Source organism: Salmo salar, chromosome 13 (assembly GCF_965601325.2).
Source record: "Salmo salar chromosome 13, fSalSal1, whole genome shotgun sequence".
Lineage (NCBI taxonomy): Eukaryota > Metazoa > Chordata > Actinopteri > Salmoniformes > Salmonidae > Salmo > Salmo salar.
The window spans coordinates 94522061-94548967 of NC_138303.1; the positions used below are offsets into that span (position 1 = coordinate 94522061).

At 44.3% G+C, this 26907-nt stretch overlaps 1 protein-coding gene across 3 annotated transcripts in view; it reads left to right on the forward strand.

The window, feature by feature from the left end:
* LOC106568185 (PDZ and LIM domain protein 5) overlaps positions 1-26907 on the forward strand; it is a 108938-nt gene that overhangs the window by 5237 nt on the left and 76794 nt on the right. For all 3 annotated transcript variants that reach the window (XM_014138300.3, XM_014138301.3, XM_014138302.3), the window contains exon 2: positions 10586-10691. In XM_014138300.3, coding sequence (XP_013993775.1) covers positions 10593-10691 — 99 coding nt within the window. In that variant the 5' untranslated portion in view covers positions 10586-10592. The remainder of the gene's footprint in view (positions 1-10585; positions 10692-26907) is intronic.

The window sequence follows — 26907 nt, forward strand, 5'->3', positions numbered from 1 at the left end:
CAGTGCGTCCTGTGCCAGCGCCCCGCACTTCCTGGGCTAAAGTGAGCATCCAGCCAGGACGGGTTGTGTCAGCCCTACGCTCCAGACCTCCAGTGCGCCTCCATGGCCCAGTATATCCTGTGCCTGCTCTACGCACCCAGCCTCCAGTGTGTCTCCCCAGCCTGGTAAGCCCTGTGGCAGCTCCACACACCAGGCTGCCAGTACGTCTTCTCAGACCGGTGAGACCTATTCTGGCTCCATGTACGAAGCCTCTAGTGATGATCCATGGTCTGAAGCCTCCAGTGATGATCCATGGCACGAAGCCTCAGTGATGATCTATGGCCCGGAGCCTGTAGTGATGATCCATGGCACGAAGTCTCCAGTCATAATTCATGGACCGGAGCCTCCAGTGATAATCCATGGCACGAAGCCTCCAGTGATGATCCATGGCCCAGAGCCTGTAGTGATAATCCATGGCCCGGAGCCTCCAGCGATAATCCATGGCACGGAGCCTCCAGCGATGGTCTGCAGTCCAGAGCCTCCAGCAACGGTCTGCAGTCCAGAGCCTCCAACGGCGGTCTGCAGTCCCGAGCCTCCAACGGCGGTCTGCAGTCCCGAGCCTCCAGCGGCGGTCGGCAGTCCCGAGCCTCCAGCGGCGGTCTGCAGTCCCGAGCCTCCAGCGGCAGTCTGCAGTCCCGAGCCTCCAGCGGCGGTCTGCAGTCCCGAGCCTCCAGCGGCGGTCTGCAGTCCCGAGCCTCCAGCGGCGGTCTGCAGTCCCGAGCCTCCAGCGGCGGTCGGCAGTTCAGAGCCTCCAGCGGGGGTTCCAAGTTCAGAGCCTCCGGCGACGATCCACGGTCCGGAGCTTTCAGCGACGACCCCCGAACTAGAGTCGCCACCGAGGATGGCGGATCCTCGAGCAGAGCGGGGTCTATTTCCCGCACCGGAGCCGCCACCGAGGTTAGATGCCCACCCGGACCCTCCCCTATTGAGTCAGGTTTTGAGGCCGGAGTCTGCACCTTTGGGGAGGTACTGTCACGCCCTGACCGTAGAGAGCCTTTTTTCCCTCTATTTGGTTAGGTCAGGGTGTGATTTGGGTGGGCATTCTAGATTATGTATTTCTATGTTGGCCTGATATGGTTCCCAATCAGAGGCAGCTGTCTTTCGTTGTCTCTGATTGGGGATCATATTTAGTCAGCCTTTTCCCACTGGGTTTTTGTGGGATCTTGTTTTTGTATAGTTGCTTTCTGCACTGCATATAGCTTTACATTCGTTTTTGTATTTTGTTGTTTTTCCCGGTGTCATTCTAATGTACGCCTACCACGCTGCACCTTGGTTTCATTCCAACAACGGACGTAACACTTTCTTTTCCAACACTGTGTTTTTGCATTATTTAAACCAAACTGAGCATGTTTCATTATTTGAGACTGAATAGATTTTATTTATGTATTATATTAAGTTAAAATAAAAGTGTTCATTGTTCATTCAGTATTGCTGTAATTGTCATTATTACAAATATATATATATATATATAAAAATCGGCCGATTAATCGGTATCCGGCTTTTTTTGGTCCTCCAATAATCGGTGTCGGTATTGGCGTTAAAAAATCCTAATTGGTCGACCTCTAGTAAAAATACTAATGTCAAACTAATGAATTTCAACAGAGCATGAGATCCTTGACTGCACCATGCATGCTATACTGTATATCCCATCAGGCATTGGGAAAAAACAGCTCTTGTTAGCCACTAACTTAACAATCTAAAATTGTTAGCTGACATGGGCTAATTGAGCGACTATAAGTGAGTGACATAACAAGAGAAAAACTGCTAATGCACAACCGCATTTCGATATTGCACCCTGTGTATTCTACTATTCTAACTTGCAACAGTATGTTGAGACCCCGACGGGCTCCCCCCAAATAAAAATATATAAATATACCATTATAATTTTTGGGAAATGTATCCAATGGCCTTCAAAAGAGGGGTCGCATGCCACAGACTAACTTACTTTGGTAAGTCAAGCGGCCAGCTATCTAAACCTATAGTAGGCCTAATCTTGGTTGAATCACCGACCGGGGGTCCCCCATTGATTTTGTTAGTCACTTAAAGCTGCAAACATTTCTCTCCACCCTATAGTAAAATGAGTAGAATGGCAGGCAATTATGATAAGTTAAGATTTTTTTTATCAAAGTTTCCCATCCCTGCCCTACAGTATGGCACATTCTTGCCAGGTGGTTGAGAAATGTGTCTGAGGGAGCCAGTCAAGCCTTCGGGCGTCCAGTGATTGGCATTGGTGTTGGGTTTAGTTCAAACACATCCCTGCTATTCCAGGGTGTGTCTCTGGCTCTGCCTGGCTCTGCTACTCTCTCCTCACCAGGTTCCAACGCGCCCCTGGTCTTCCAGGGTGTGTCTCTGGCTCTGTCCTCACCAAGCACAGTGGCATCAGCCCCATCACCAGCCTACAGTTCTAAGCCCTATAGACAGATAAGTCTGAAGACATGCCAGCATTCACACTGTTTTACACTGGGGATTCACTAGTTGATGGATATAGTTGGTAATCGTGGCCAAAAGTTTTGAGAATGACACAAATATTAATTTCCACAAAGTTTGCTGCTTCAGTGTCTTTATAGATATTTTTGTCAGATGTTACTATGGAATACTGAAGTATAATTACAAACATTTCATAAGTGTCAGAGGCTTGTATTGACAATTACATGAAGTTGATGGAAAGAGTCAATATTTGCAGTGTTGACCCTTCTTTTTCAAGACCTCTGCAATCCACCCTGGCATGCTGTCAATTAACTTCTGGGCCACATCCTGACAGATGGCAGCCCATTCTTGCATAATCAATGCTTGGAGTTTGTCAAATTTGTGGGATTTTGTTTGTCCACCCGCCTCCTGAGGATTAACCACAAGTTCTCAATGGGATTAAGGTCTGGGGAGTTTCCTGGCCATGGACCCAAAATATCAATGTTTTGTTCCCCGAGCCACTTAGTTATCACTTTTGCCTTATGGCAAGGTGCTCCATCATGCTGGAAAAGGCATTGTTCGTCAACAAACTGTTCCTGGATGGTTGGGAGAAGTTGCTCTCGGAGGATGTGTTGGTACCATTATTTATTCATGGCTGTGTTCTTAGGCAAAATTGTGAGTGAGCTCACTCCCTTGGCTGAGAAGCAACCCCACACATGAATGGTCTCAGGATGCTTTACTGTTGGCATGACACAGGACTGATGGTAGCGCTCACCTTGTCTTCTCCGGACAAGCTTTTTTTCTGGATGCCCCAAACAATCGGAAAGTGGATTCATCAGAGAAAATGACTTTAACCCAGTCCTCAGCAGTCCAATCCCTGTACCTTTTGCAGAATATCAGTCTGTCCCTGATGTTTTTCCTGGAGAGAAGTGGCTTCTTTGCTGCCCTTCTTGACACCAGGCCATCCTCCAAAAGTCTTTGCCTCACTGTGCGTGCAAATGCACTCACACCTGCCTGCTGCCATTCCTGAGCAAGCTCTGTACTGGTAGTGCCCCGATCCCACAGCTGAATCAACTTTAGGAGACGGTCCTGGCGCCTGCTGGACTTTCTTGGGCGCCCTGAAGCCTTCTTCACAACAATTTAACCGCTCTCCTTGAAGTTCTTGATTAGCCGATAAATGGTTGATTTAGGTGCAATCTTACTGGCAACAATATCCTTGCCTGTGAATCCCATTTTGTGCAAACAATGATGACGGCACGTGTTTCCTTGCAGGTAACCATGGGTGACAGAGGAAGAACAATAATTCCAAGCACCACCCTCCTTTTGAAGCTTCCAGTCTGTTATTCGAACTCAATCAGCATGACAGAGTGATCTCCAGCCTTGTCCTCGTCAACACTCACACCTGTCTTAACGAGAGAATCACTGACATGATGTCAGCTGGTCCTTTTGTGGCAGGGCTGAAATGCAGTGGAAATGTTTTTTGGGGATTCAGTTCATTTGCATGGCAAAGAGGGAATTTGCAGTTACTTGCAATTCATCTGATCACTCTTCATAACATTCTGGAGTATATGCAAATTGCCATCATACAAACTGAGGCAGCAGACTTTGTGAAAATTAATATTTGTGTCATTCTCAAGACTTTTGGCCACGACTGTACAATACATTAATCATCTCAGCCTAGCCTTAAACCCAGAGATGAGCTGGCGGTTATGAAACACTTTTTATAGCAAAAACACCTAATAGGCCGTACAGAGGCCTATCAGTTGAAAGACGGTAAAGAGGCCTGGTGCTGTCGATTATGATGACAGGCACGAATTAAGCAATATCTTCCGCTAGATTGTTTTTGTTTTCTTTCATATCTCTTATTTACTGTTTGTGTATGTTTATGTGTGGTCTAGACAGAGACGGAAGAGGAAGCGGGACATCCCACTACCTATTTTTTTTTCTGGTTCATATACAGGTTCATATACAGCCAATGCTATCGCATTGGTGTCTATGAGGGAGCCACCCCTTAAGCACACTGGAACTGTGACAATATTTTGCAATGGTAAACAGCCTGAGTAAGACATCTTTATTTGTCCACCATCTTAAGTCTGGCCTCACCCTCTATGTTTGTCACTCTTATCCCTTTGTCACTTCCTGGGTGTGTAGTAGCTATGCCACTTCCTGGGTGTGTAGTAGCTATGCCACTTCCTGGGTGTGTAGTAGCTATGCCACTTCCTGAGTGTGTAGTAGCTGTGCCACTTCCTGGGTGTATAGTAGCTATGTCACTTCCTGGGTGTATAGTAGCTAGGTCACTTCCTAGGTGTGTGGTAGCCTGTTGTGTCAGTGAGGTGTAATGGTGGCATGACTCCATATCTCTGTGCTGAAACACTTTATACAACAACAGTTTTGGTTAGTGTTGTCACAATACCAGTAGTATTGCAGTAACATTGGGGACAAATTCAGAGTGGCATAGTGTCCTGTTCGCCCCGTCCCAGCAATGCTTGTTCCCGTTTTCGAAATGTTATTTACATTTACATTTATATTTAAGTCATTTAGCAGACGCTCTTATCCAGAGCGACTTACAAATTGGTGCATTCACCTTATGATATCCAGTGGAACAACCACTTTACAATAGTGCATCTAAATCTTTTAAGGGGGTTAGAAGGATTACTTTATCCTAGGTATTCCTTAAAGAGGTGGGGTTTCAGGTGTCTCCGGAAGGTGGTGATTGACTCCGCTGTCCTGGCGTCGTGAGGGAGCTTGTTCCACCATTGGGGTGCCAGAGCAGCGAACAGTTTTGACTGGGCTGAGCGGGAACTGTGCTTCCTCAGAGGTACGGGGGCCAGCAGGCCAGAGGTGGATGAACGCAGTGCCCTTGTTTGGGTGTAGGGCCTGATCAGAGCCTGAAGGTATGGAGGTGCCGTTCCCTTCACAGCTCCGTAGGCAATCACCAGGGTCTTGTAGCGGATGCGAGCTTCAACTGGAAGCCAGTGGAGAGAGCGGAGGAGCGGGGTGACGTGAGAGAACTTGGGAAGGTTGAACACCAGACGGGCTGTGGCGTTCTGGATGAGTTGTAGGGGTTTAATGGCACAGGCAGGGAGCCCAGCCAACAGCGAGTTGCAGTAATCCAGACGGGAGATGACAAGTGCCTGGATTAGGACCTGCGCCGCTTCCTGTGTGAGGCAGGGTCGTACTCTGCGAATGTTGTAGAGCATGAACCTACAGGATCGGGTCACCGCCTTGATGTTAGTGGAGAACGACAGGGTGTTGTCCAGGATCACGCCAAGGTTCTTAGCACTCTGGGAGGAGGACACAAGGGAGTTGTCAACCGTGATGGCGAGATCATGGAACGGGCAGTCCTTCCCCGGGAGCACATGTTATGCGCATGTGCTACACCAAAAACCTATCACTGATATTCACACTTCTACTCAATACAACACATATTAACTTCACACTGTTCACTGTATGATAGAATGCTGCATATAATGTATAAAATAGTAAAAATAAAGAAAAACCCTTTTGACTGGTACTGTATAATTTACAAAACATATGTGGGATTGGAAATGATGCAGACAATTACCGTTGATGGAAGCTACAATCTATCTGCAATATTAAAGCTGATCTACCCCCTAAATAAAGTAAACAATTAAATGAAAAGAAGAATATGAGCAGTAATAGTGAAGACATAAAAATAAAACGTAAAAACTATGAAATAAAACATGGAATCATGTAGTAACCAAAAACGTGTTAAACAAATCAAAATATATTTTATCTTTCAGATTCTTCAAAGTAGCGACCCTTTGACTTGATAACAGCTTTGCACACTATTGGCATTCTCTCAACCAGCTTAACCTGGAATGCTTTTCCAACAGTCTAGAAAGAGTCCCCACATATGCTGAGCACTTGTTGGCTGCTTTTCCTTCACTCTGTGGTCCAACTCATCCCAAACCATCTCACTCCATCACTCTCCTTCTTGGTCAAATAGCCCTTTTTTCAATGACGGCCTAGGAACAGTGGGTTAACTGCCTTGTTCAGGGGCAGAACAACAGATTTGTACCTTGTCAGCTCAGGGATTCAAACTTGCAACCTTTCGGTTTCTAGCCCAACGCTCTAACCACTAGGCTACCCTGCCGCCCTTACACAGCCTGGAGGTGTTTTGGGTCTCCTGAGGGGGCAAAGGTGTTGTCGTGCCCTCTTTGCAACTGTCTTGGTGTGTTATGATATAATTTCCAAAGATTATACCTTTTTTAAACATTTTTTAAACAAACCAAAAAAAATTAGTATATATTTGAGTTTAACCACAATATTTGTTGCATTATTTGTTCTGTCTTTTCTGGTGAATTAAACTGAAATTGAAAACCAACGTTCTATGGCTTGTTTTAAAAAATACCTATATTTTGGTTGTAATCTGAATAAAGGGAAGGAGGCCATTCTTGAACATGGGGTGACATTCTTACTTATCTGCTAGAGAACCAGTTTGGATGTTAGTATAACTTTTGTAATACTTTAATATTTAATCATTTCTGCACTCCAAATTCATATTCATTATATAAATAGGCCCTTTAATTTTGTCTTGCTTTGCTCATATTTGCAAAGACCTACTTGTGATTTGGCTGGAGGAATGGGAGGAAGGAATATACTGTACATGCATAATGATCTGCATGTCATTGTGGCAGTCAGGGGAAAACTGCATGAAACATTCTTTACTTTACTACAGTTAACACACAGACCCTCCCCCCTCCCTCCCTCCCTCCCTCACACACACACACACCACTCTCTCTCCCACAAACACATACATACTACTCCCAACGTTAAAAACGTTAGGCACCAAATGGAATGTAAGGAGCACCAGAAATAGATTGATTTTGAATCATTTAGGCATATGAATCCTAAGCACATCTCATGAGTAGCAGACCTTGAAGGAGTTCCCACATATGTTCCCACATATGCTGAGCACTTGTAGGCTGCTTTTCCTTCACTCTGCGGACGAACTCATCCCAAACCATCTCCATTGGGTTGAGGTCGGGTGATTGTGGAGGCCAGGTCATCTGATGCAGCACTCCATCACTCTCCTTCTTGGTCAAATAGCCCTTACACAGCCTGAATGTGGGTCATTGACCTCTTGAAAAACCAATGGTAGTCCAACTAAGCTCAAATCAGATGGGATGGCATATAACTGCAGAATGCTGTGGTAGCCATGCTGGTTAAGTGTGCATTGAATTCTAAATAAATCACAACAGTGTCACCGGCAAAGCACCCCCACAACATCAAACCACCTCCTCCATGCTTCACGGTGGGAACCACACATGCAGAGATTATCCGTTCATCTACTCTGCGTCTCACAAAGACACGGCGGTTGGAACCAAACATCTCAAACAGATTTCTACTGGTCTAATGTCTATTGCTTGTGTTTCTTGGCCCAAGCAAGTCTCTTCTTCTTTTTGGTGTCCTTTAGTAGTGGTTTCTTTGCAGCCATTCGACCATGAGGGCCTGATTTACACAGTCACCTTTGAACAGTTTATGATGAGATGTGTCTGTTACTTGAAGTCTGTGAAGCATTTATTTGGGCTACAATTTCTGAGGCTGGTGACGCTAATTAACTTATCCTCTGCAGCAGAGGTACCACTGGGTCTTCCTTTCCTGTGGCAGTCCACATGAGAACCAGTTTCATCATAGCGCTTGATGGTTTTCGCGGCTGCAGTTGAAGAAACTTTAAAAATTCTTGACATTTTCTGTATTGACTGACCTTCATGTCTTAAAGTAATGATGGACTGTTGTTTCTCTTTGCTTATTTGAGCTGTTCTTAATATGGACCAAGTCTTTTATCAAATAGGGCTATCTTCTGTGTACCACCCCTACCTTGTCACAACACAACTGATTGGATCAAATACATTAAGAAGGAAATAAATTCCACAAATTAACTTTTAACAATACACACCTGTTAATTGAAATGCATTCCAGGTGACTACCTCATGAAGCTGTCATCAAGGCAAAGGGTGGCTACTTTGAAGAATTTGTTTAAGAATGTTTTGGTTACTACATGATTCATATGTGTTATTTCATAGTTTTGATGTATTCACTATTATTCTACAATGTATAAAGTAGTAAAAATGAAGAAAAACCCTGGAATGAGTAGGTGTGTCTAAACTTTTGACTGGTACTGTAAGTATTCACAGCCCTTAGATATGACACTCCAAATTGAGCTCAGGTGCATCCACTTTCCTTTGATCATCCTTGAGATGTCACTACAACTTGATTGGAGTCCATCTGTGGCCAATTTATGGTCAGGGGGGTGCCCACGAACCCAATGGCCACTCTGACAGAACTGCAGAGTTCCTTGGCTGAGTTGGGAGAACCTGCAAGAAGGACAACAGTATCTACAGCACTTCACCAATCTTGGTTTTATGGGAGAGTGGCCAGACTAAAGCCACCGCTGAGGAAAAAGGCACATGACAGTACGCCTGGAGTTTGCAAAAAGGCATGTGGAAGACTGAGAGCATAAAGCAAAACTCTGTGGTCTGATGAGACATCAAATGTAGCTCATTGGCCTGAATGCAAAGCGCTAAGTCTGGAGTAAACCAGGCATAGCTCATCACCTGTCTAACACCATCCCTACCTTGAAGCATGTTGACAGCAGCATGCTGTGGGGACGCTTTTCACGCCAGGGACTGGGAGACTGCTAAGGATAGAGGGAAAAATGAATAGCGCTAATTACAGGCAATTAATCTATTTTGAATTCAGGCTGTAACACAACAAAATGTGGAATAAGTCAGGTGGTATGAATACTTTCTGAAGACACTGTAACCATGTGTTATCTTTCAAAAATTATTTAACAGACTAATAACAATACTGTTATAAAAGAAGCCCTAACTTTTAGCCCATCCGGCTTCCATGGAATCAGCTAAGTGAAGGATTTTGTGACACTGCAGAGATTTGGAGCTTGGCAGACTTTGGTGTTAAGCGTACGCACAGCGATGTTCTAGAATATTGGACCATTGGCTTTCATACTTTACAAATTCTCAGCGCAGTTCAAGAAATGTCTCAAACTATCAACTCATTCAAATGAATAGAGAACACGTTCCGGAGCTGCGCTGGTTTTTGAATTGTCGGCAGGTGTGCTTCCCCCGCGGATGGTGGTCTCAGAGCCATGTAGCACAATAGGATGCTGGACTATCACGTCTCAGCGGCTGTGGACTATGGTTTAGGCTCTGTAATTCTCCTTTTCAGTAGGGCCGGGATGATACCAGTATCACTATACTCGTTAGAAAGGAAACAAAACACAAAGCGGATTTAACATCTTTAGGAAAACAACCCTAATGTTGGAAACAAACGTCACATTTATTTATTTTCCAAATCTATAGCACACAATAATTTCCATACAGCAGGTTTGTAAAGGACCAAAGAGTTTGGTCTGCTTCGTGTTTTAAATGTTTCAATGGAGAAAAAATATTGCGACACTGTGTCACAATTATCTTCGTCTTCTGACGATAATGCGAAATCGTCATCTGAGAATGTAGACCAATACGCAGCAGGTGTGCAGTTGTTCATTTTGAACATTTAATTAAATCAACACGAAATCAAAAACAACAAACAAGAAAACGAACGATAAACTGACAGTCTGCAAAGCATAGGCTCAACACAGAACAATCACCCACAAATCACACACACAAACACACCCTAATATATGGGACTCTCAATCAAAGGCAGATAGACAACACCTGCCTTCAACTGAGAGTCCCAACCCCAATTAACCAAACATAGAAACACACACACCAGACTAACCATAGAATACAAACACATAGACCATCAACCAAAAACCCGGAAATACTAAATCAAACACCCTTTACACAAACACACCCCCCGAACCACATAAAACAAATACCCTCTGCCACGTCCTGACCAAACTACAAAACAATTAACCTTATACTGGCCAGGACGTGACACACTGGTATTGTTGCAGGTATTGTCACAGCCCTACTCTTCAGTGACCCACTGAGAACAGCTGGTAATAGTGTGTTTTTGCTGATGTTTTATGTTTCTTATTCAATATTAGAATATTGTAGATGGGAGTGTAGGAGTGCCTTGTCTTCTTCTTTATAACCTATAAAGGACCAGCTTATTAATGTTTTGCTTCAATATGTTTTTGTTTCTCTAGGAGAATCATGAACAGCAACTACAGCATCTCCCTGGGTGGCCCCGCCCCCTGGGGCTTCAGACTGCAGGGAGGAAAGGACTTCTGTCTGCCCCTCACTATCTCACGGGTGAGTCTCTCTCTCTTTCTCTCTCTCTCTCTTTCTGTCTCACCCTTTCTGTCTCTCACTCTTTCTGTTCCTCTCGCTGTTTCTCTCTCTCTCTCTCACACACACACACACACACACACACACACACACACATGTTCTGCCCCCCCAAAAAACATATCACACATGCTCACACTCACAGACATGCATCCTCTCAACCATGACACTCACCTCACAGGAATGGCATTCATGCTCACTATGCCATCTGGTTCTATGGTGATTAAAGGGCCATGCTCACTATGCCATCTGGTTCTATGGTGATTAAAGGGCCATGCTCACTATGCCATCTGGTTCTATGGTGATTAAAGGGCCATGCTCACTATGCCATCTGGCTCCATGGTGATTAAAGGGCCATGCTCACTATGCCATCTGGTTCTATGGTGATTAAAGGGCCATGCTCACTATGCCATCTGGTTCTATGGTGATTAAAGGGCCATGCTCACTATGCCATCTGGTTCTATGGTGATTAAAGGGCCATGCTCACTATGCCATCTGGCTCCATGGTGATTAAAGGGCCATGCTCACTATGCCATCTGGTTCTATGGTGATTAAAGGGCCATGCTCACTATGCCATCTGGCTCCATGGTGATTAAAGGGCCATGCTCACTATGCCATCTGGTTCTATGGTGATTAAAGGGCCATGCTCACTATGCCATCTGGCTCCATGGTGATTAAAGGGCCATGCTCACTATGCCATCTGGTTCTATGGTGATTAAAGGGCCATGCTCACTATGCCATCTGGCTCCATGGTGATTAAAGGGCCATGCTCACTATGCCATCTGGCTGCATGGTGATTAAAGGGCCATGCTCACTATGCCATCTGGCTCCATGGTGATTAAAGGGCCATGCTCACTATGCCATCTGGCTCCATGGTGATTAAAGGGCCATGCTCACTATGCCATCTGGCTGCATGGTGATTAAAGGGCCTGTGCTATAGATTCAGTATGACACTTACCGCTGATTTCAACCACACAACCTTTCATTTGGCAGCTTTTACTACAAAGTCCCGTTTGACTGCTCATGGCCTCTGTCAATCTCCCTCTGTCTCTATCTTTGTGCCTCTCATGCCATTTTTATCTGACATATCTAAATAACAATCACAGTATTAACTATCCCCAGAAATTTCCAGAATCTCTGTGAAGACTACAAAGACTACAAAGGTATAGGCTTTGCTCTTCAGTCTGATGACTCTTTACACTGGGTCTCCACATGTCTCTGGCTCTGGGTTCGTAGTCAGTTGGGCGTTCCTCCCAGTCCCAGAGCACTAGATTAACCTGTCTGTCTACGGAGGCCAGGGCAGGAACTCCTGCGGTTCTTTAATATCTGTCTGGGTCATGGGTCTCTGGCCTGGGTCTTGTCTGGGTCTGGGATAGGAGAGAAGCAGTAGTGCTGCCAGGCCTGCTGTGTGAAGGAGGACTCTGCTGCTGCTAGTGATGAATGGTTGTGAACTGCTGCTCTGCTGCATCACCGTAGTTATACACAGTTTGGGATTCTCTCCATAACGCTGTCTGTGTTGCTGCTGTGAGAAAGAGGAGATTCTCTCCATAACGCTGTCTGTGTTGCTGCTGTGAAACAGAGGAGATTCTCTCCATAACGCTGTCTGTGTTGCTGCTGTGAGAAAGAGGAGATTCTCTCCAACACTGATTGTGAATTGATAGTGACTATGCTTCTCTATTAGACAAGCACAGCTCTGCAGTGTATGACCCACAATTATCCATTTATCATTTCTGTTGAAGTGCCTCTGTCAATAGCACAGCAGTATTATGATGTCTTGTTCAGTATTTTAGCTACTATTTGCTCAGTACTCTGCTCCTCAGATGTGTTTCCGATGTTGATGATTGAGACAGTTTGCTTTGACTGTAGCTCCATGTTGGTTTTGGAGATTGCTCTGGAGAGTTTCCTTGGGAGGAGTCCTAAAACAAAAGATATGAACTATGAAGATAAATGTGGTCGTAACCATGCTTGTATCGGTTCATTTACTTTAATGTTACTGACATATCTGGACATGCAACTGCCACAACTAAATATCAACAGAACTTTTGAAATGCAATGCTCTGTTTTCAGACAGTTGAATTAGGTCTATAAGGATAAATAACAAACCCCCACAATATCCCTGTAATTACAGTAAGACACACAGATTAGTAAAGGGATTATATCTGAGCCACAAAATACATTGTTTATGGAATTTTCAGTGCTTGAGAGCTTTAAATATCTACTTCAGCAGACATTGGAATAAATCAGGTGGGAAGCAATCCTCAGAGAATGTGTCTGCAAATCCAAAATGTCAGCTTTGAGTTTAGTGGTTTGGCAGCATTGGGTTTGTCTAACTTTGGGCATTGTCCAACTCTCTCAGAATGCTGCTTTGTGAAAACCAAAGTCGGCCTAAGTATGAACTGAGCAACATGATCATCCACTTCACAGACAATTCCATAAATGTACATAAAATGAAGCTATATGCCTGTAGTGAATGTCTGGCTGGGTCTAATGGGTATTCATTTCTCAATTTTGATACTGCTCTAGACTTCTTAAAGGGTATGCCAATTCCATAAAGGCTTTGAAATACAGTACATATGATTTCCTCCCTCTGAGAAGCATTTGTTTTGAGAGAAATGCAGTACTCTGCTGAATGTTTTAATTTACCTTTTATTTAACTAGGCAAGTCAGTTAAGAACAGATTCTTATTTTACAATGAAGGCCTACCCCGGCCAAACCCTCCCCTAACTCGGATGACGCTGGGCCAATTGTGCGCCACTCTATTGGACTCCCGATCACAGCCGGTTGTGATACAGCCCAGGATTGAACCAGGGTCTGTAGTAACACCTCTATCACTGGGATGCAGTGCCTTAGACCACTGCACCACTCGGGAGCCCACTCGGGATGTTCACATCTGGAGAAATTTTTGTGCATGGAATACATGCAGTGGGGATAAACAGAGCCGTTGTAGAGAATTAAAGATACTATAATCACTGGGTGGTGGTGGTGGTGGCCTGGCCACCCAGACAGAGATACCCACAGTATCACTCTGTGTCTGTAAAAGGCTTTGTTTCCACCCATGTTCTAAAGCCACATGAACACACATCCACAGCCACTCGCCCTGTAGCTGTGTTCAGTTGGCTGGGGTCCTTTTAAGGGAGTCAGCTTCAATAGGCCCAGTGGAAACAGTCTGTACTGTTCTGATCTCTCCATATGTCCACGGCACATGTCAAGAGATAACATGAGGACAGGGAGGGAAAACATGACTCTATACCTACCCAGGGTGTACTCAACAACACAACATAACCCTGCCCTGCTTCTGCCCCAACCCACACACACAATGTTACAGAAACACATGCAAAGCAATTGTACTGTAATGTAGAGGCCTTCACGGTGGATTCCAAATCAGAGGAAGATTTTCAAAAAGTAAGTGATAATTGAATCGCTATTTGTGATTTTATGAAGCCTGTGCTGGTTGAAAAATATGTTGATGTGGGGCGCCGTCCTTAAACAATCGCATGGCATGCTTTCGCTGTAAAGCCTATTGTAAATTGGACAATGCAGTTAGATGACAAGAATTTAAGCTTTTAACCGATAAGAAACTTGTATCTACCTAAATGTTTATTATCCATCATCTTTACAATTATTTATTTGAATTGCGCGCCCTCCAATTTCACTGGAAATTGGCGACAGGTGTCCCGCTGACGGGACTCCTAGCCCTAAGAAGAGATAGGATAGGTTCAAATCAAATTGTATTGGTCACATACACATATTTAGCAGACGTTATTGTTGAATACGTCCCATCGATGTGGATAGGGGCGTGCTCCCTATGCTTTTTCCTGAAGTCCACGATCAGCTCCTTTGTTTTGTTGACGTTGAGGGAGAGGTTATTTTCCTGGCACCATGCCGCCAGGGCCCTCACCTCCTGCCTGTAGGCTGTCTCGTCATTGTTGGTAATAAGGCCTACTACTGTTGTGTCGTCTGCAAACTTGATGATTGCGTTGGAGGCGTGCGCGGCCACGCAGTCATGTGTGAACAGGGAGTACAGGAGGGTGCTGAGCACGCACCCTTGTGGGGCCCCTGTGTTGAGGATCAGCGAAATGGAGATGTTGTTTCCTACCATCACCACCTGGGGGCAGCCCATCAGGAAGTCCAGGACCCAGTTGCACAGGGCGGGGTTCAGACCCAGGGACCCGAGCTTAATGAGGTTGGAGGACGTCCTCTGGAAGTTGTCATAATTACTCTGTAAGTCTTTGGAAAGGGGTGAGAACCGTGAGCCTCCTAGGTTTTGTATTGAAGTACCCAGAGGAGGGAGGGACGGCTTCTGTGAATGTGAGCGAGTGACACATTTTACATTACATTTAAGTAATTTAGCAGACGCTCTTATCCAGAGCGACTTACAAATTGGTGCATTCACCTTATAATATCCAGTGGAACAACCACTTTACAATAGTGCATCTAAATCTTTTAAGGGGGGGGGGGGGGGGGGGGGGGGTTAGAAGGATTACTTTATCCTATCCTAGGTATTCCTTAAAGAGGTGGGGTTTCAGGTGTCTCCGGAAGGTGGTGATTGACTCCGCTGTCCTGGCGTCGTGAGGGAGCTTGTTCCACCATCGAGGTGCCAGAGCAGCGAACAGTTTTGACTGGGCTGAGCGGGAACTGTGCTTCCTCAGAGGTAGGGAGGCGAGCAGGCCAGAGGTGGATGAACGCAGTGCCCTTGTTTGAGTGTAGGGCCTGATCAGAGCCTGAAGGTACGGAGGTGCCGTTCCCCTCACAGCTCCGTAGGTAGACACGGGAAAAGGGAGGAGGGAGGGAGAGACGAGAGACCGCAACCAACCAAGCCGACTTGCACTATAGTAGACTAATAGCTACTATTAAAAAAAAAGTGCTTTCTCGACCTACACAGTTACAAACAACAGCAGCTCCATTCAAAATATAAAGTAGCAGCCTACCTGTTGGCTCTTGGTCATTGTAGCCTATCCTTCTCCTTTAACTTGTAATTCCATCATTTGAATTTCATCTTCCATTGATTAGATATCTCATAACTTTTTCCTCAAACGGAGGCTCTATGACTGTAGCCTATTGCCGCTTTGATGACTTATGATTGGCCAACAACAATCGGTTCTTGAGTTTCCGGGTACAGGTGGATCTGTGAAGACCTCTACTGTAGTGCATCTCTACACTACAAGTACACACCGTAAGTCATGCTTCTTCCTTTTCAGAATGACATTGTTTTTGGACTCTTTTTTTAATGTGCACTAGATATAGACTATCTTTACTTAGATGCTATGAACTGTCTGAAGGCTTTACAAGGCAGCAGGGCGGTCAGTCTCGGTCCCAAATCTCAGATGGCCTGTCCAGCTGAGAGGCCGACAGTCTGAGAGGCCGACAGTCTGAGAGGTGTCCCTGATGGGCCCTAAGCAGGACCTGAGACATTCTGCTCTCCTTCTCTCCTGTGGTATTTATAGGCTCATAAACATTTACTGGGGGCTGTTCTAAGCACCTGTGTGGACCCTTGAGCAAGTTTAGCCTGCAGTTGGCACACAGCGTTGTGACGTGTCTAACAGAATGTCCATGGCACACTGAGCTAGCTGCTCAGCTGGCCCTAGTCATTTAAAGTGGTCCGGCGGGTGGTGACGGTGCTTCATGTGAAGTAGCTCAGTGCCCTGGACCAGGTCTCCCTGCCCTGTGCCCTGTATCGTCCAGGCTAGTCCAGGGACACGTTGAAGGACAGGGTCAGTCACTCAGGTCAGTGACCCACCACCTTCTGGGAGATAATGGCTGTTCCTATCAGAGGAAGAGAGAGAGAGAGAGAGAGAGACAATTAGTGAGGGATTGTTATTGCAATCTCTCAGCATTAGAAAGAGAGGGAGGGATGGGGAGGGCAAGAGAGGGAGAAACCTGGAGGTGGATGTGATGGACAGACAGACAGGCACTACTCTGGAGGTGGATGTGACAGACAGGCACTACTCTGGAGGTGGATGTGATGGACAGACAGGCACTACTCTGGAGGTGGATGTGACAGACAGACACTACTCTGGAGGTGGATGTGATGGACAGACAGGCACTACTCTGGAGGTGGATGTGATGGACAGACAGGCACTACTCTGGAGGTGGATGTGATGGACAGACAGGCACTACTCTGGAGGTGGATGTGATGGACAGACAGGCACTACTCTGGAGGTGGATGTGATGGACAGACAGGCACTACTCTGGAGGTGGATGTGATGGACAGACAGGCACTACTCTGGAGGTGGATGTGATGGACAGACAGGCACTACTCTGGAGGTGGATGTGATGGACAGACAGGCACTACTCTGGAGGTGGATGTGATGGACAGACAGGCACTACTCTGGAGGTGGATGTGATGGACAGACAGGCACTACTCTGGAGGTGGATGTGACAGACAGACAGACAGGCACTACTCTGGAGGTGGATGTGACAGACAGACAGACAGGCACTACTCTGGAGGTGGATGTGACAGACAGACAGACAGACAGACAGACAGACTACTCTGGCTCAGTGTGAAAGAAAAAGAGACAGTAGAAGGGGAGGGCCCTGACTAATGGTCTGGCTGAAAGTTTAATGGGGGGGGGTAGATTTGCATATGATATCACTCCTCTGAAATATCTTATGGGTTTTTCTATAAATAATGGGCCCAATGTGTGACATTGGGATCAACATTTCAAAATGTTTTGAAACAGGAATAAAAGTGAAAATATGCAAATTGGCCCTTAACTCCAGCTATACAACAACATAGGCCTAGGACTATACATCGTTTAAGCAGGATTCATACAGACATTGGCAAGTCAAATTCAACAACTTTCAGGGACTTTTTCAAGCACTTCATTGTAATTTTCAAGGACCTCAATGTTATACAATTGTATAATTTATATAATTGTACATATAGGGCGTAATATTTGGCCTTGAGAATGCATTGATATTCACATTATTTTTACATTCTAAAATATGTGAGAGTAATGTGGACGTTGCCTGACTAAATATATTGGGTGCATGCATGCCGATTTTTCTGTAGCCTATTTGGCCGACACAGGCACACACAATAATAAAGGCTATGTCCATGAATAGCGGTAGCTTTAATCTCACCATCACCGTTTGAATCTCACCAAAATCAGCGACCAAAAACCTGGTTATTTTTGTAATTGAATGATTTGTATGGAAAGCAAAGTGGAAGCCAACATTGGATGTTGTTGTACTCATAATAACCGCATGTGGTTTTACTGCAACAGAGTAGAGCAACACCCTTCAATTGAAGCAGCGAGAAACAAAAGTGGCCACATCTCTCCCAAAATCTGATCAGAAAGAAATCACTGATAATTATAAGGGAGCATGAAACCTTAGAAATCAGCTACAATAATTATAAGGAATTTCCAAGCACCTAATTGAAGAAAGGTAGGCCTATTCCAGTACTTGAATTTCTGACCCCCGAATTCAAGTTCAAGTAGGCTACTTCAAGCCCCTTATATTGTTTAGAATTGCAGGTGTAACATGGAAACCAAAATGTATTTGTCATGTTATTTCATGATCAGATCATGTCGTCAATAAGCCCACTTGTCACGTCCTGGCCAGTATAAGGGTTAATTGTTATTGTAGTTTGGTCAGGACATGGCAGAGGGTATTTGTTTTATGTGGTTCGGGGTGGTGTGTTTGTTGAAGGGCGTTTGATTTATTATTTCCGGGTTTTGGTTTATGTTCAGGTATTTCTATGTTTAGTCGAGTGAGTGTATTTCTATGTTAGGTTAGGGGGGGGGGTTGGGACTCTCAATTGGAAGCAGGTGCTTCCTCGTTGCCTCTGATTGAGAGTCCTATATATGGGTAATTGTTTGGTGTAGGTTTTGTGGGAGATTGTTTCTTGTCTAGCGTATGTGAGCCTGAGAAGACTGTTCGGTGATCGTGAGTTCGTTTTGTTATTTTGATGTTCATTTTGAGTTTAATAAAACGTAAAGATGAGCATCCACATTCCTGCTGCATTTTGGTCCTCATTTCCCAACGACAACCGTGACACCACTAGGCTACGTAATGTGTTGTCATTATATCCAGAGTAATGAATAGGAATAGACTCAGTGTATAATCCGAGGTACAAAAACAAATGAAAACATGAACTCATTACCGTGATGTTTTCTCTGTTAATCTAACAAGACCTGGCTGTAAATCAAGCAGACAACAGATGATCAACATCAATATTCGCTAGGGATATTAGATCTAACGTGGATCCAGGCCCAACTGTCTTCACCGGCATAACAAATGAGACACCAAAACATTCTGGGCATTCCTCGTGAACAACCTTTTTCCAGCAAGGAAAATTCCTTCCTGGATCAAATGATGAAAATATCACAGTGCGATTAAACAGCTCGACACCAAATGCGCATCCAGTATTATGCATAATTATTTTAGAACGACTTTAATGAAAGTGTCAACTAGGTTTTAATTGTCAAGGTAAGGTGACTCTTTCAGTTAGTGCATTTGATTTTGAAATCTCTTAGATTATTTTGGGATTTGTGTGCCCATGAAAACAGTTTTCACTCCACAAAAGGAGATATGAAATGTTATGTAGTTACACTGCATTTCTGAGATCTATACAAAAAACTGTCTCGCAGCTATTAACACAACTCAGGATAAGATACAGATGCAGACACAGGAGGCAGATAAACATCTGAGATTCGAATTATTACAAAACAGGGGGCAGGCAAATGGCAGGTCAAAGATAGGCAGAGGTCAGTAATCCAAGGCAGTGTCAATCAGGGACAGAACGGCAGGCAGGGTCAGGACAGGAAGAATGGTCAGAACCAGGAAGACTAGAAAACAGAAAGTAAAGCTACTGGAAACCGGGAACACACGCTGGTAAGACTTGACAAGACAAACTGGCAACAGACCAACAGAAAACGCAGGTATAAGTACACGGGGATAATTGGGGAAAATGAGACACCGGGTGGGGGGTGGAGACAAGCACAAGTCAGGAGAAACAGATCAGGGTGTGACAGCTAGATCCAGGATTCTTACAGGGTTCAAGTTCAATGTCTCATTTAACTGATTAATGCTTCATTTATGATAAAATGACAACTTACACTTCCATAATGCAAGGACATAAAATGTATGTTTTATCTCACACGATTTTTGACCAATCTGTCAAGACACCAACCATAAGAAAGGGTTAAACACATGAATTGTATTGAATATATGTAGCTATGTCCCCCTTATATCTTAATGTAATGACATGAAAAAAAGTATTATCAATGACTTATCAACAGCTGGAACAACTTGTCCAGTGTAGGTAACTCCTCACTGGTATCCTAGTTTATAGAAAGACCTTTATATATTCTGTGTGTATGAAACAATAGGTTTTTAACAACCATCCATTTGAAAATAAGTATTTTTGAATTATGCTGCATCTCTAGTATGTAATCTCCCAGAGACTCCTAGAGAAACAACATTTCATTTCAATCTTTGCATGTGGACCTAGAAGAATGGTACTGTTTGAATAAATACAAAACAGACTCCTTCCTTACTCCATTAACCACTATCGACTTGGCAGTTAAATGTTAGGAGACAATAAGAAGTAACTCATTTTCTTTTGTTACCTGGCTTACACACTAGAACCAGATAGTTCATGTGTTTTCAGTGAAAACAATGGCTAATTTACTCTTTAGAATCGTGAAACTAGAACATGTTGTCTCCTACAGTAAAAATAAAGTACGCTTCTGGAACACGACAGCACTCATAATGTTTCAGTGTCAAAACCAATGTTACAGAGCCGTGAACGGCAGGCAATAAAATCACCAAGTTCAGCCACTGTGAAATATGTATTTTTAGCACTTCTGTGGGTTATTGTTATGTGTTATTTGGTAGCTTTTCCACAGTGTACCTCCTGTGAGCGTCATGACCTGAATGAAAAGGCTAGTATTAAGTCACTGGTGGTCAGAACTAACACCACAGGATCGGTGAGCAAAGCCACAAGCTTTGGGCGGCAGGTAGCCTAGCGGTTAGAGCGTTGGACCAGTAACCGAAAGGGCTTTGCTCCGAATATCCGAGCGGACAAGGTCAAAAATCGGTTTATGTGCCCTTGAGCAAGGCACTTAACCCTAATTTTCTCCAGGGACACCGCTTGACTATGGCTAACCCTATAAAACCACACATTTCACTGCACTTATCCGGTGTATGTGACAATAAAAAAAACTGCCCTGTCATTTTTCCATCGTGACCAGTGTACACTTCATTGGTCAGAGAGTGACATTTCTGGGGTATATTTCCACCATCACATGATCAGAGACACGTGGTGGCATCAATGTGTCATGTTTCCAGGTCTGCCTCCAGACATGAGGACCAGGAGGAATGGGCCCTGGTCTGTATGTGCTGGTCCACACTCAGCCCACTGACTGGAAATGTCATTTTGACAAAGAGCAGCGGCAGGGGCCAACATACGCAGCTTGAAACTGCTGCTGTTTCTTTTGGAGCGCTGGTGTGAAGTTGATACATCCATGTTTCAAAATATGTACGAGGTAGGGGGACAGCGTTCCCTTTGTGTACCACAGATGAAGATGAGGTTTTACTCTAAAAGTGGTATGTATTAGGGAAAGAAAGGCTTGCTGATGATTGGTTTAGCTGTCTTGGTATCGTCTTCTGTCGGCCCTCTTTCTTGAAAGCAAAGGAAAAATTCGGAATGTTTCATCCAACATACCAAGGCTTTCTCTTCTATTTCACCAGATGTTAGGACAGAGATGTTGAAGCAAGAGGGATTCAGTGTTTCCTCTTTATTCACTTAGCCCTACAAAATTGTTGCCTAGAAGCACTTTTAAAAGGATCGTGTGAGATTTTTGCAATTAAGCCCTTTTTCTACTTACAAAGAAAGATGAACTGATGCATACCATTTTTATTTCTCTGCATCCAGTCAAACTAAAAATGGCATCCATGAGTTCATCTGACTGTGGGTAAGTAGAAAAATGGCATAATTGCCCAAATCTCGCACGATCCTTTTAAGATCTGAGTGACAAGTTACAACGTACACTACATAGCCAAAAGTATGTGAACCGCTCGTCGAACATCTCATTCCAAAATCATGGGCATTAATATGGAGTTGGTCCCCCCTCTGCTCCTATAACAGCTTCCACTCTTCTGCGAAGGCTTTCCACTAGATCTTGGAACATTGCTACGGGGACTTGCTTCCATTCAGTCACAAGAGCATTAGTGAGGTCGGGCACTGATGTTGGGCGATTAGGCCTATTCGATAGGGTTGAGGTCAGAGTTCTGTGCAGGCTTGTAAAAGTTCTTCCACACCGATCTCGACAAACCATTTCTGTATGTACCTTGCTTTGTGCATGGGGCACTGTCATGCTGAAACAGGAAAGGACCTTCCCCAAGTTGAAATCACAGAACCATCTAGAATGTCATTGTATGCTGTAGTGTTAATATTTCCCGTCACTGGAACTAAGGGGCCTAGCCCGAACCATGAAAAATAGCCCAGACCATTATTCCTCCTCCACCAAACTTTCAGTTGACACGCATTGGGGCAGGCATATGTAGCGTTCTCCTGGCATCCGCCAAAACCAGATTGGTTTGTCGGACTTCCAGATGGTGAATCGTGACTCATCACTCCAGAGAACGCGTTTCCACTGCTCCAGAGTACAATGGCGGCGAGCTTTACACCACTCCAGCCGACACTTGGCATTGCGCATGGTTATCTTAGGCTGGTGTTTGGCTGCTCGGCCATGGAAACCAATTTAATGAAGCTCCCAACGAACAGTTATTGTGCTGACATTGCTTCCAGAGGCAGTTTGGAACTCAGTAGTGAGTGTTGCAACTGAGGACAGACAATTTTTATGCGCTACACGCTTCAGCACTCAGCTGTCCTGTTTTGTGAGCTTGTGTGGCCTACCACTTTGCGGGTGAGCCGTTGTTGCTCCTAGACGCTTCCATGTCATAATAACAGCACATACAGTTTCCCGGGGCAGCTCTACCATTGCAGAAATTTGACTAACTGACTTGTTGGAAAGGTGGCATCCTATGACGGTGTCACGTTGAAAGTCACTGAGCTCTTCAGTCCGGGCCATTCTACTGCCAATGTTTGTCTATGGAGATTGCATGGCTGTGTGCCTGATTTTATACACCTGTCAGCAACGGGTGTAGCTGAAAAAGCCAAATCAACTAATTTGAATGGGTGTCCTCATACTTTTGGCAATGTAGTGTATATTTGTAGTAAACAGAGTGAGCATTGGCGCGATTAAGAGCCACGGGCAAAGAGCCACCGTTTGCTCCTCATCATTACATTGCCAAAAGTATGTGGACACCCCTCAGAGCCTGGTTCCTTTCTAGGTTTCTTCCTAGGTTCCTGCCTTTCTAGGGAGTTTTGCCTAGCCACCGTGCTTCTACATCTGTATTGCTTGCTGTTTGGGGTTTTTGGCTGGGTTTCTGTATAGCACTTTGTGACATCGGCTGATGTAAAAAGGTCTTTATAAATACATTTGATTGATTGATCTCCCAATAGTGCAGTGGCATGCATCAATTTTATTTCAGATCGTGTCAACATAATTACATTTTCATGCATTTTGGATTAAAATGTCATTTTAAAAAGTTACTAGAAGTGACCTTCACAATCATCCTACATCAAAAATCTCTGGCCCCCTGTAGCTTTAACATTACAGTTTTTGTGATGGATATCGGCCTTTCCTTTCCTCTCAGACAGGACTGACTCTCTCTCTTTGAACCCTCTTGTTTCCCAGCCCAATCTTCTCTCGCTCTCCCACTCTCCGCTGAGGATTGTTAGTGTAAGTCAACTATTTAAAACAAACATACTGCTGGCTGCTGGTACCTTAAGGTTGTCTGTAATTCCACTGATGGGCCCTCTCTCTTCACAAAACTGACAAACCTGTCTAACTCTCCCATTGCTCTCTCAGTCTGGTCCGCCTAGAGACAGACTAGCTGTAAGTGCTGAACAACAGTTATCATACCAAAGGCCCATCCCATCCTAGCTGTTGTGACTACAGCTGTAATCTGTTTACCTTTGTTTTTTACCCCTTTGCCAAGACTGTATCCAATGGGGAGCTTGTTACAACCACCTCTTTATAGCTGTTTGATTGGTAAAACAAAGTTTAAGCATGTTTATATCATTCAACATATTCAGTACCAGAATAGAAGTCAGGTGTCCAGATCTGTCAGTGCAACATTTTGGAACCATTTTGACTGACGGGCTGTACATACAGTACAGTAGGAAAGTCAACATTACAAGGCACTCGTATGGAAACGTCTGTCTGTAGATTAATTTAGCCCCGCCGCTGCTAAATCGTTGCCACCACTCCCAAAAATATATATTTCTCTCTTGAAGCGCTTTTAAAGGGATAGTGGCAAACAAGCCCTTTTTCTACTTCTCTACTTCTCTACTACAACGTCTGTCAACAGTCTAGCCATGGCTCCAGTAGTTTCTCTATTAATAGACTGCGAGAAAAACACAATTTAAAGTTAACATAGTGCCTGAGACTGCAGCAGACTAGTCGATTGTTCTTCAGGACTCTTGAAGGCTAATGAGACATAATTGGTTAGGGTGCATATTTGCCTTTTTTATGTTTGTGATGATAAAAAGGCATTGTAGTGTTATGATGGATAGTGTTTTAGTTATATTGTGTGTAATTAAGGCATGATGAACCCGTAATAGGGCAGGGTGGACTACATTTTAACCATGGTGGACTGTTTTGGTTCTGTAATCTGACAGCCAATGAGGACTCAACATCGTTCACACACACACCTATCACACTCGATTTTAGGACTACAATTGGAAGTGGCTAGCTTAAGTACAGCATCGGTTTCACATTTGAGTCTGGCCTGTAGTCTGCTAGCTACTGTGCTTGTAGTTTGTTTAATTTAGCTGTTCTACTGGCCACATTATATATTTTCATTAGAGGGAGGAGGTTGACAGGGAGATGTTGTAGCTTGTCTCTGTGATCTCAATAGAACCAGGACATAGCTTTGGCTTTGTAATAACACAGTACAAAGCAGGAGGAGGAACCTGAGTAATAAATCAAACAGATGGAATGGAGCATGGTGATGCTACGGGGTTATTACACAAGCACAGCGTTTGGAGTTATTCCTTAAAATCTCAGTTCAGTCAAAAATGTGATTTTCCTGTGTTTTATATATATTTCCAAACTATGAGGTTGGAATAATACTGTGAAATTGTGAAAATGATGATAATGTCATTTTAGTGTAAGAGCTGTTTGAAAAGGCCGACTGAAATTTCAGCCTGTTTTGGTGGGATGGAGTTTTCGCCTGCCAGGCAGGAAATTAGTTGATAGACCAATAAGAAAGCGAGTTCCAAACCTCTCTGCCAATAACAGCTAGTTTTCCCCTCCCCACTCAGTTTTCCCCTCCCAGACAGTCCTAGCAAAATTTTTGCTTAAGAAATTGCTCTTTGCTAAGAAACTATTTTTGTTTCTTTTTGACCATTTTAATTGGAAACAATCACAGTAAGATACTTAATTCTTACCCAGAAATGATTTGATATTGAGATAAAAACTGCTGCATTGGGCCTTTAAAAGTGATCCTGATCTGATCATTGAGTCTGTATCAGATGTAGAGTAAAGACATGTTTACATCATCTGCATTGTCATGTGAAATATATATGGATGTGGACGTGAAATGGCAAGACTTTTCTTTTAAATTGAACTACACTGTGGACAAAAATGGTCCCATTTCGAGTTATTAGTTGAGCTCTCCAGTTGAAATGTGAGCTGATGTCTGGTCTGAGATGATGTCCAGAAGTGGTAGCGTTAGGGAAAGTGCATGTTAGACCAGGAAATTACTGTATTAGTGTAGCCTGCTGGTCTGTGTGTTTAGCATGTATGTAACTGTATGTAACTGAATATGGTATGTACAGTGCATTCAGAAAGTTCAGACCCCTTGACTTTTCCACATTTTGTTACGTTAAAGCCTTATTCTAAAATGTATTAAATAAAATGTTCCTCATCAATCTACATACAATACCTCATAATGATAAAGATAAATACGATTTCTTGAAATTGTTGCAAATGTATAAAAAAACCCACTGAAATATCACATTTACATAAGTATTCAGACCCTTTACTCAGTACTTTGTTGAAGGACCTTTGGCAGAGATTACAGCCTCAAGTCTTTGTGGGTATGACGCTACAAGCTTGGCACACCTGTATTTGGGGAGTTTCTTCCATTCTTCTCTGCGGATCCTCTCAAGCTCTGTCAGGTTGGATGGGGAGCGTTGCTGCACAGCTATTTTCAGGGTTCAAGTCCGGGCTCTGGCTGGGCCACTCAAGGACATTCAGAGACTTATCCCGAAACCACTCCTGCTTTGTCTTGGCTGTGTGCTTAGGGTTGTTGTCCTGTTGGAAGGTAAAAGTTCGCCCCAGTCTGAGGTCCTAAGCACTCTGGAGCCGGTTTTCATGAAGGATCTCTCTGTACTTTGCTCCGTTCATCTGTCCCTCGATCCTGACTAGTCTCCCAGTCCCTGCCGCTGAAAAACATACCCACAGCATGATGCTGCCACCACCATACTTCACCGTAGGGATGGTACCAGATTTCCTCCAGATGTGACACTTGGCATTCAGGCCAAAGAGTTCATTCTTGGTTTCATCAGACCAGAGAATCTTTTTTCTCATGGTCTGAGAGTCCTTTAGGTGCCTTTTGGCAAACTCCAAGTGGGCTGTCATGTGCCTTTTACTGAGGAGTGGCTTCCATCTGGCCACTCTACCATAAAGGCCTGATTGGTGGAGTGCTGCAGAGATGGTTGTCCTTCTGGAAGGTTCTCCCATCGCCACAGAGGAACTCTGGAGCTCTGTCAGAGTGACCATCGGGTTCTTGGTCACCTCCCTGACCAAGGCCCTTTTCCCCCGATTGCTCAGTTTGGCCAGACGGCTAGCTCTAAGAAGAGTCAAGGTGGTTCCAAACTACATCCATTTAAGAATGATGGAGGCCACTGTGTTCTTGGGGACCTTCAATGCTGCAGACATTTTTAGGTACCCTTCCCCAGATCTGTGCTTTGACACAATCCTGTCTCTGCTCTCTACGGACAATTCCTTCGACCTTATGGCTTGCTTTTGCTCTGACATGCACTATCAACTGTGGGACCTTTCCAAATCATGTCCAATCCATTGCATTTACCACAGGTGGACTCCAATCAAGTTGTAGAAATATCTCAAGGGTGATCAATGGAAACAGGATGCACCTGAGC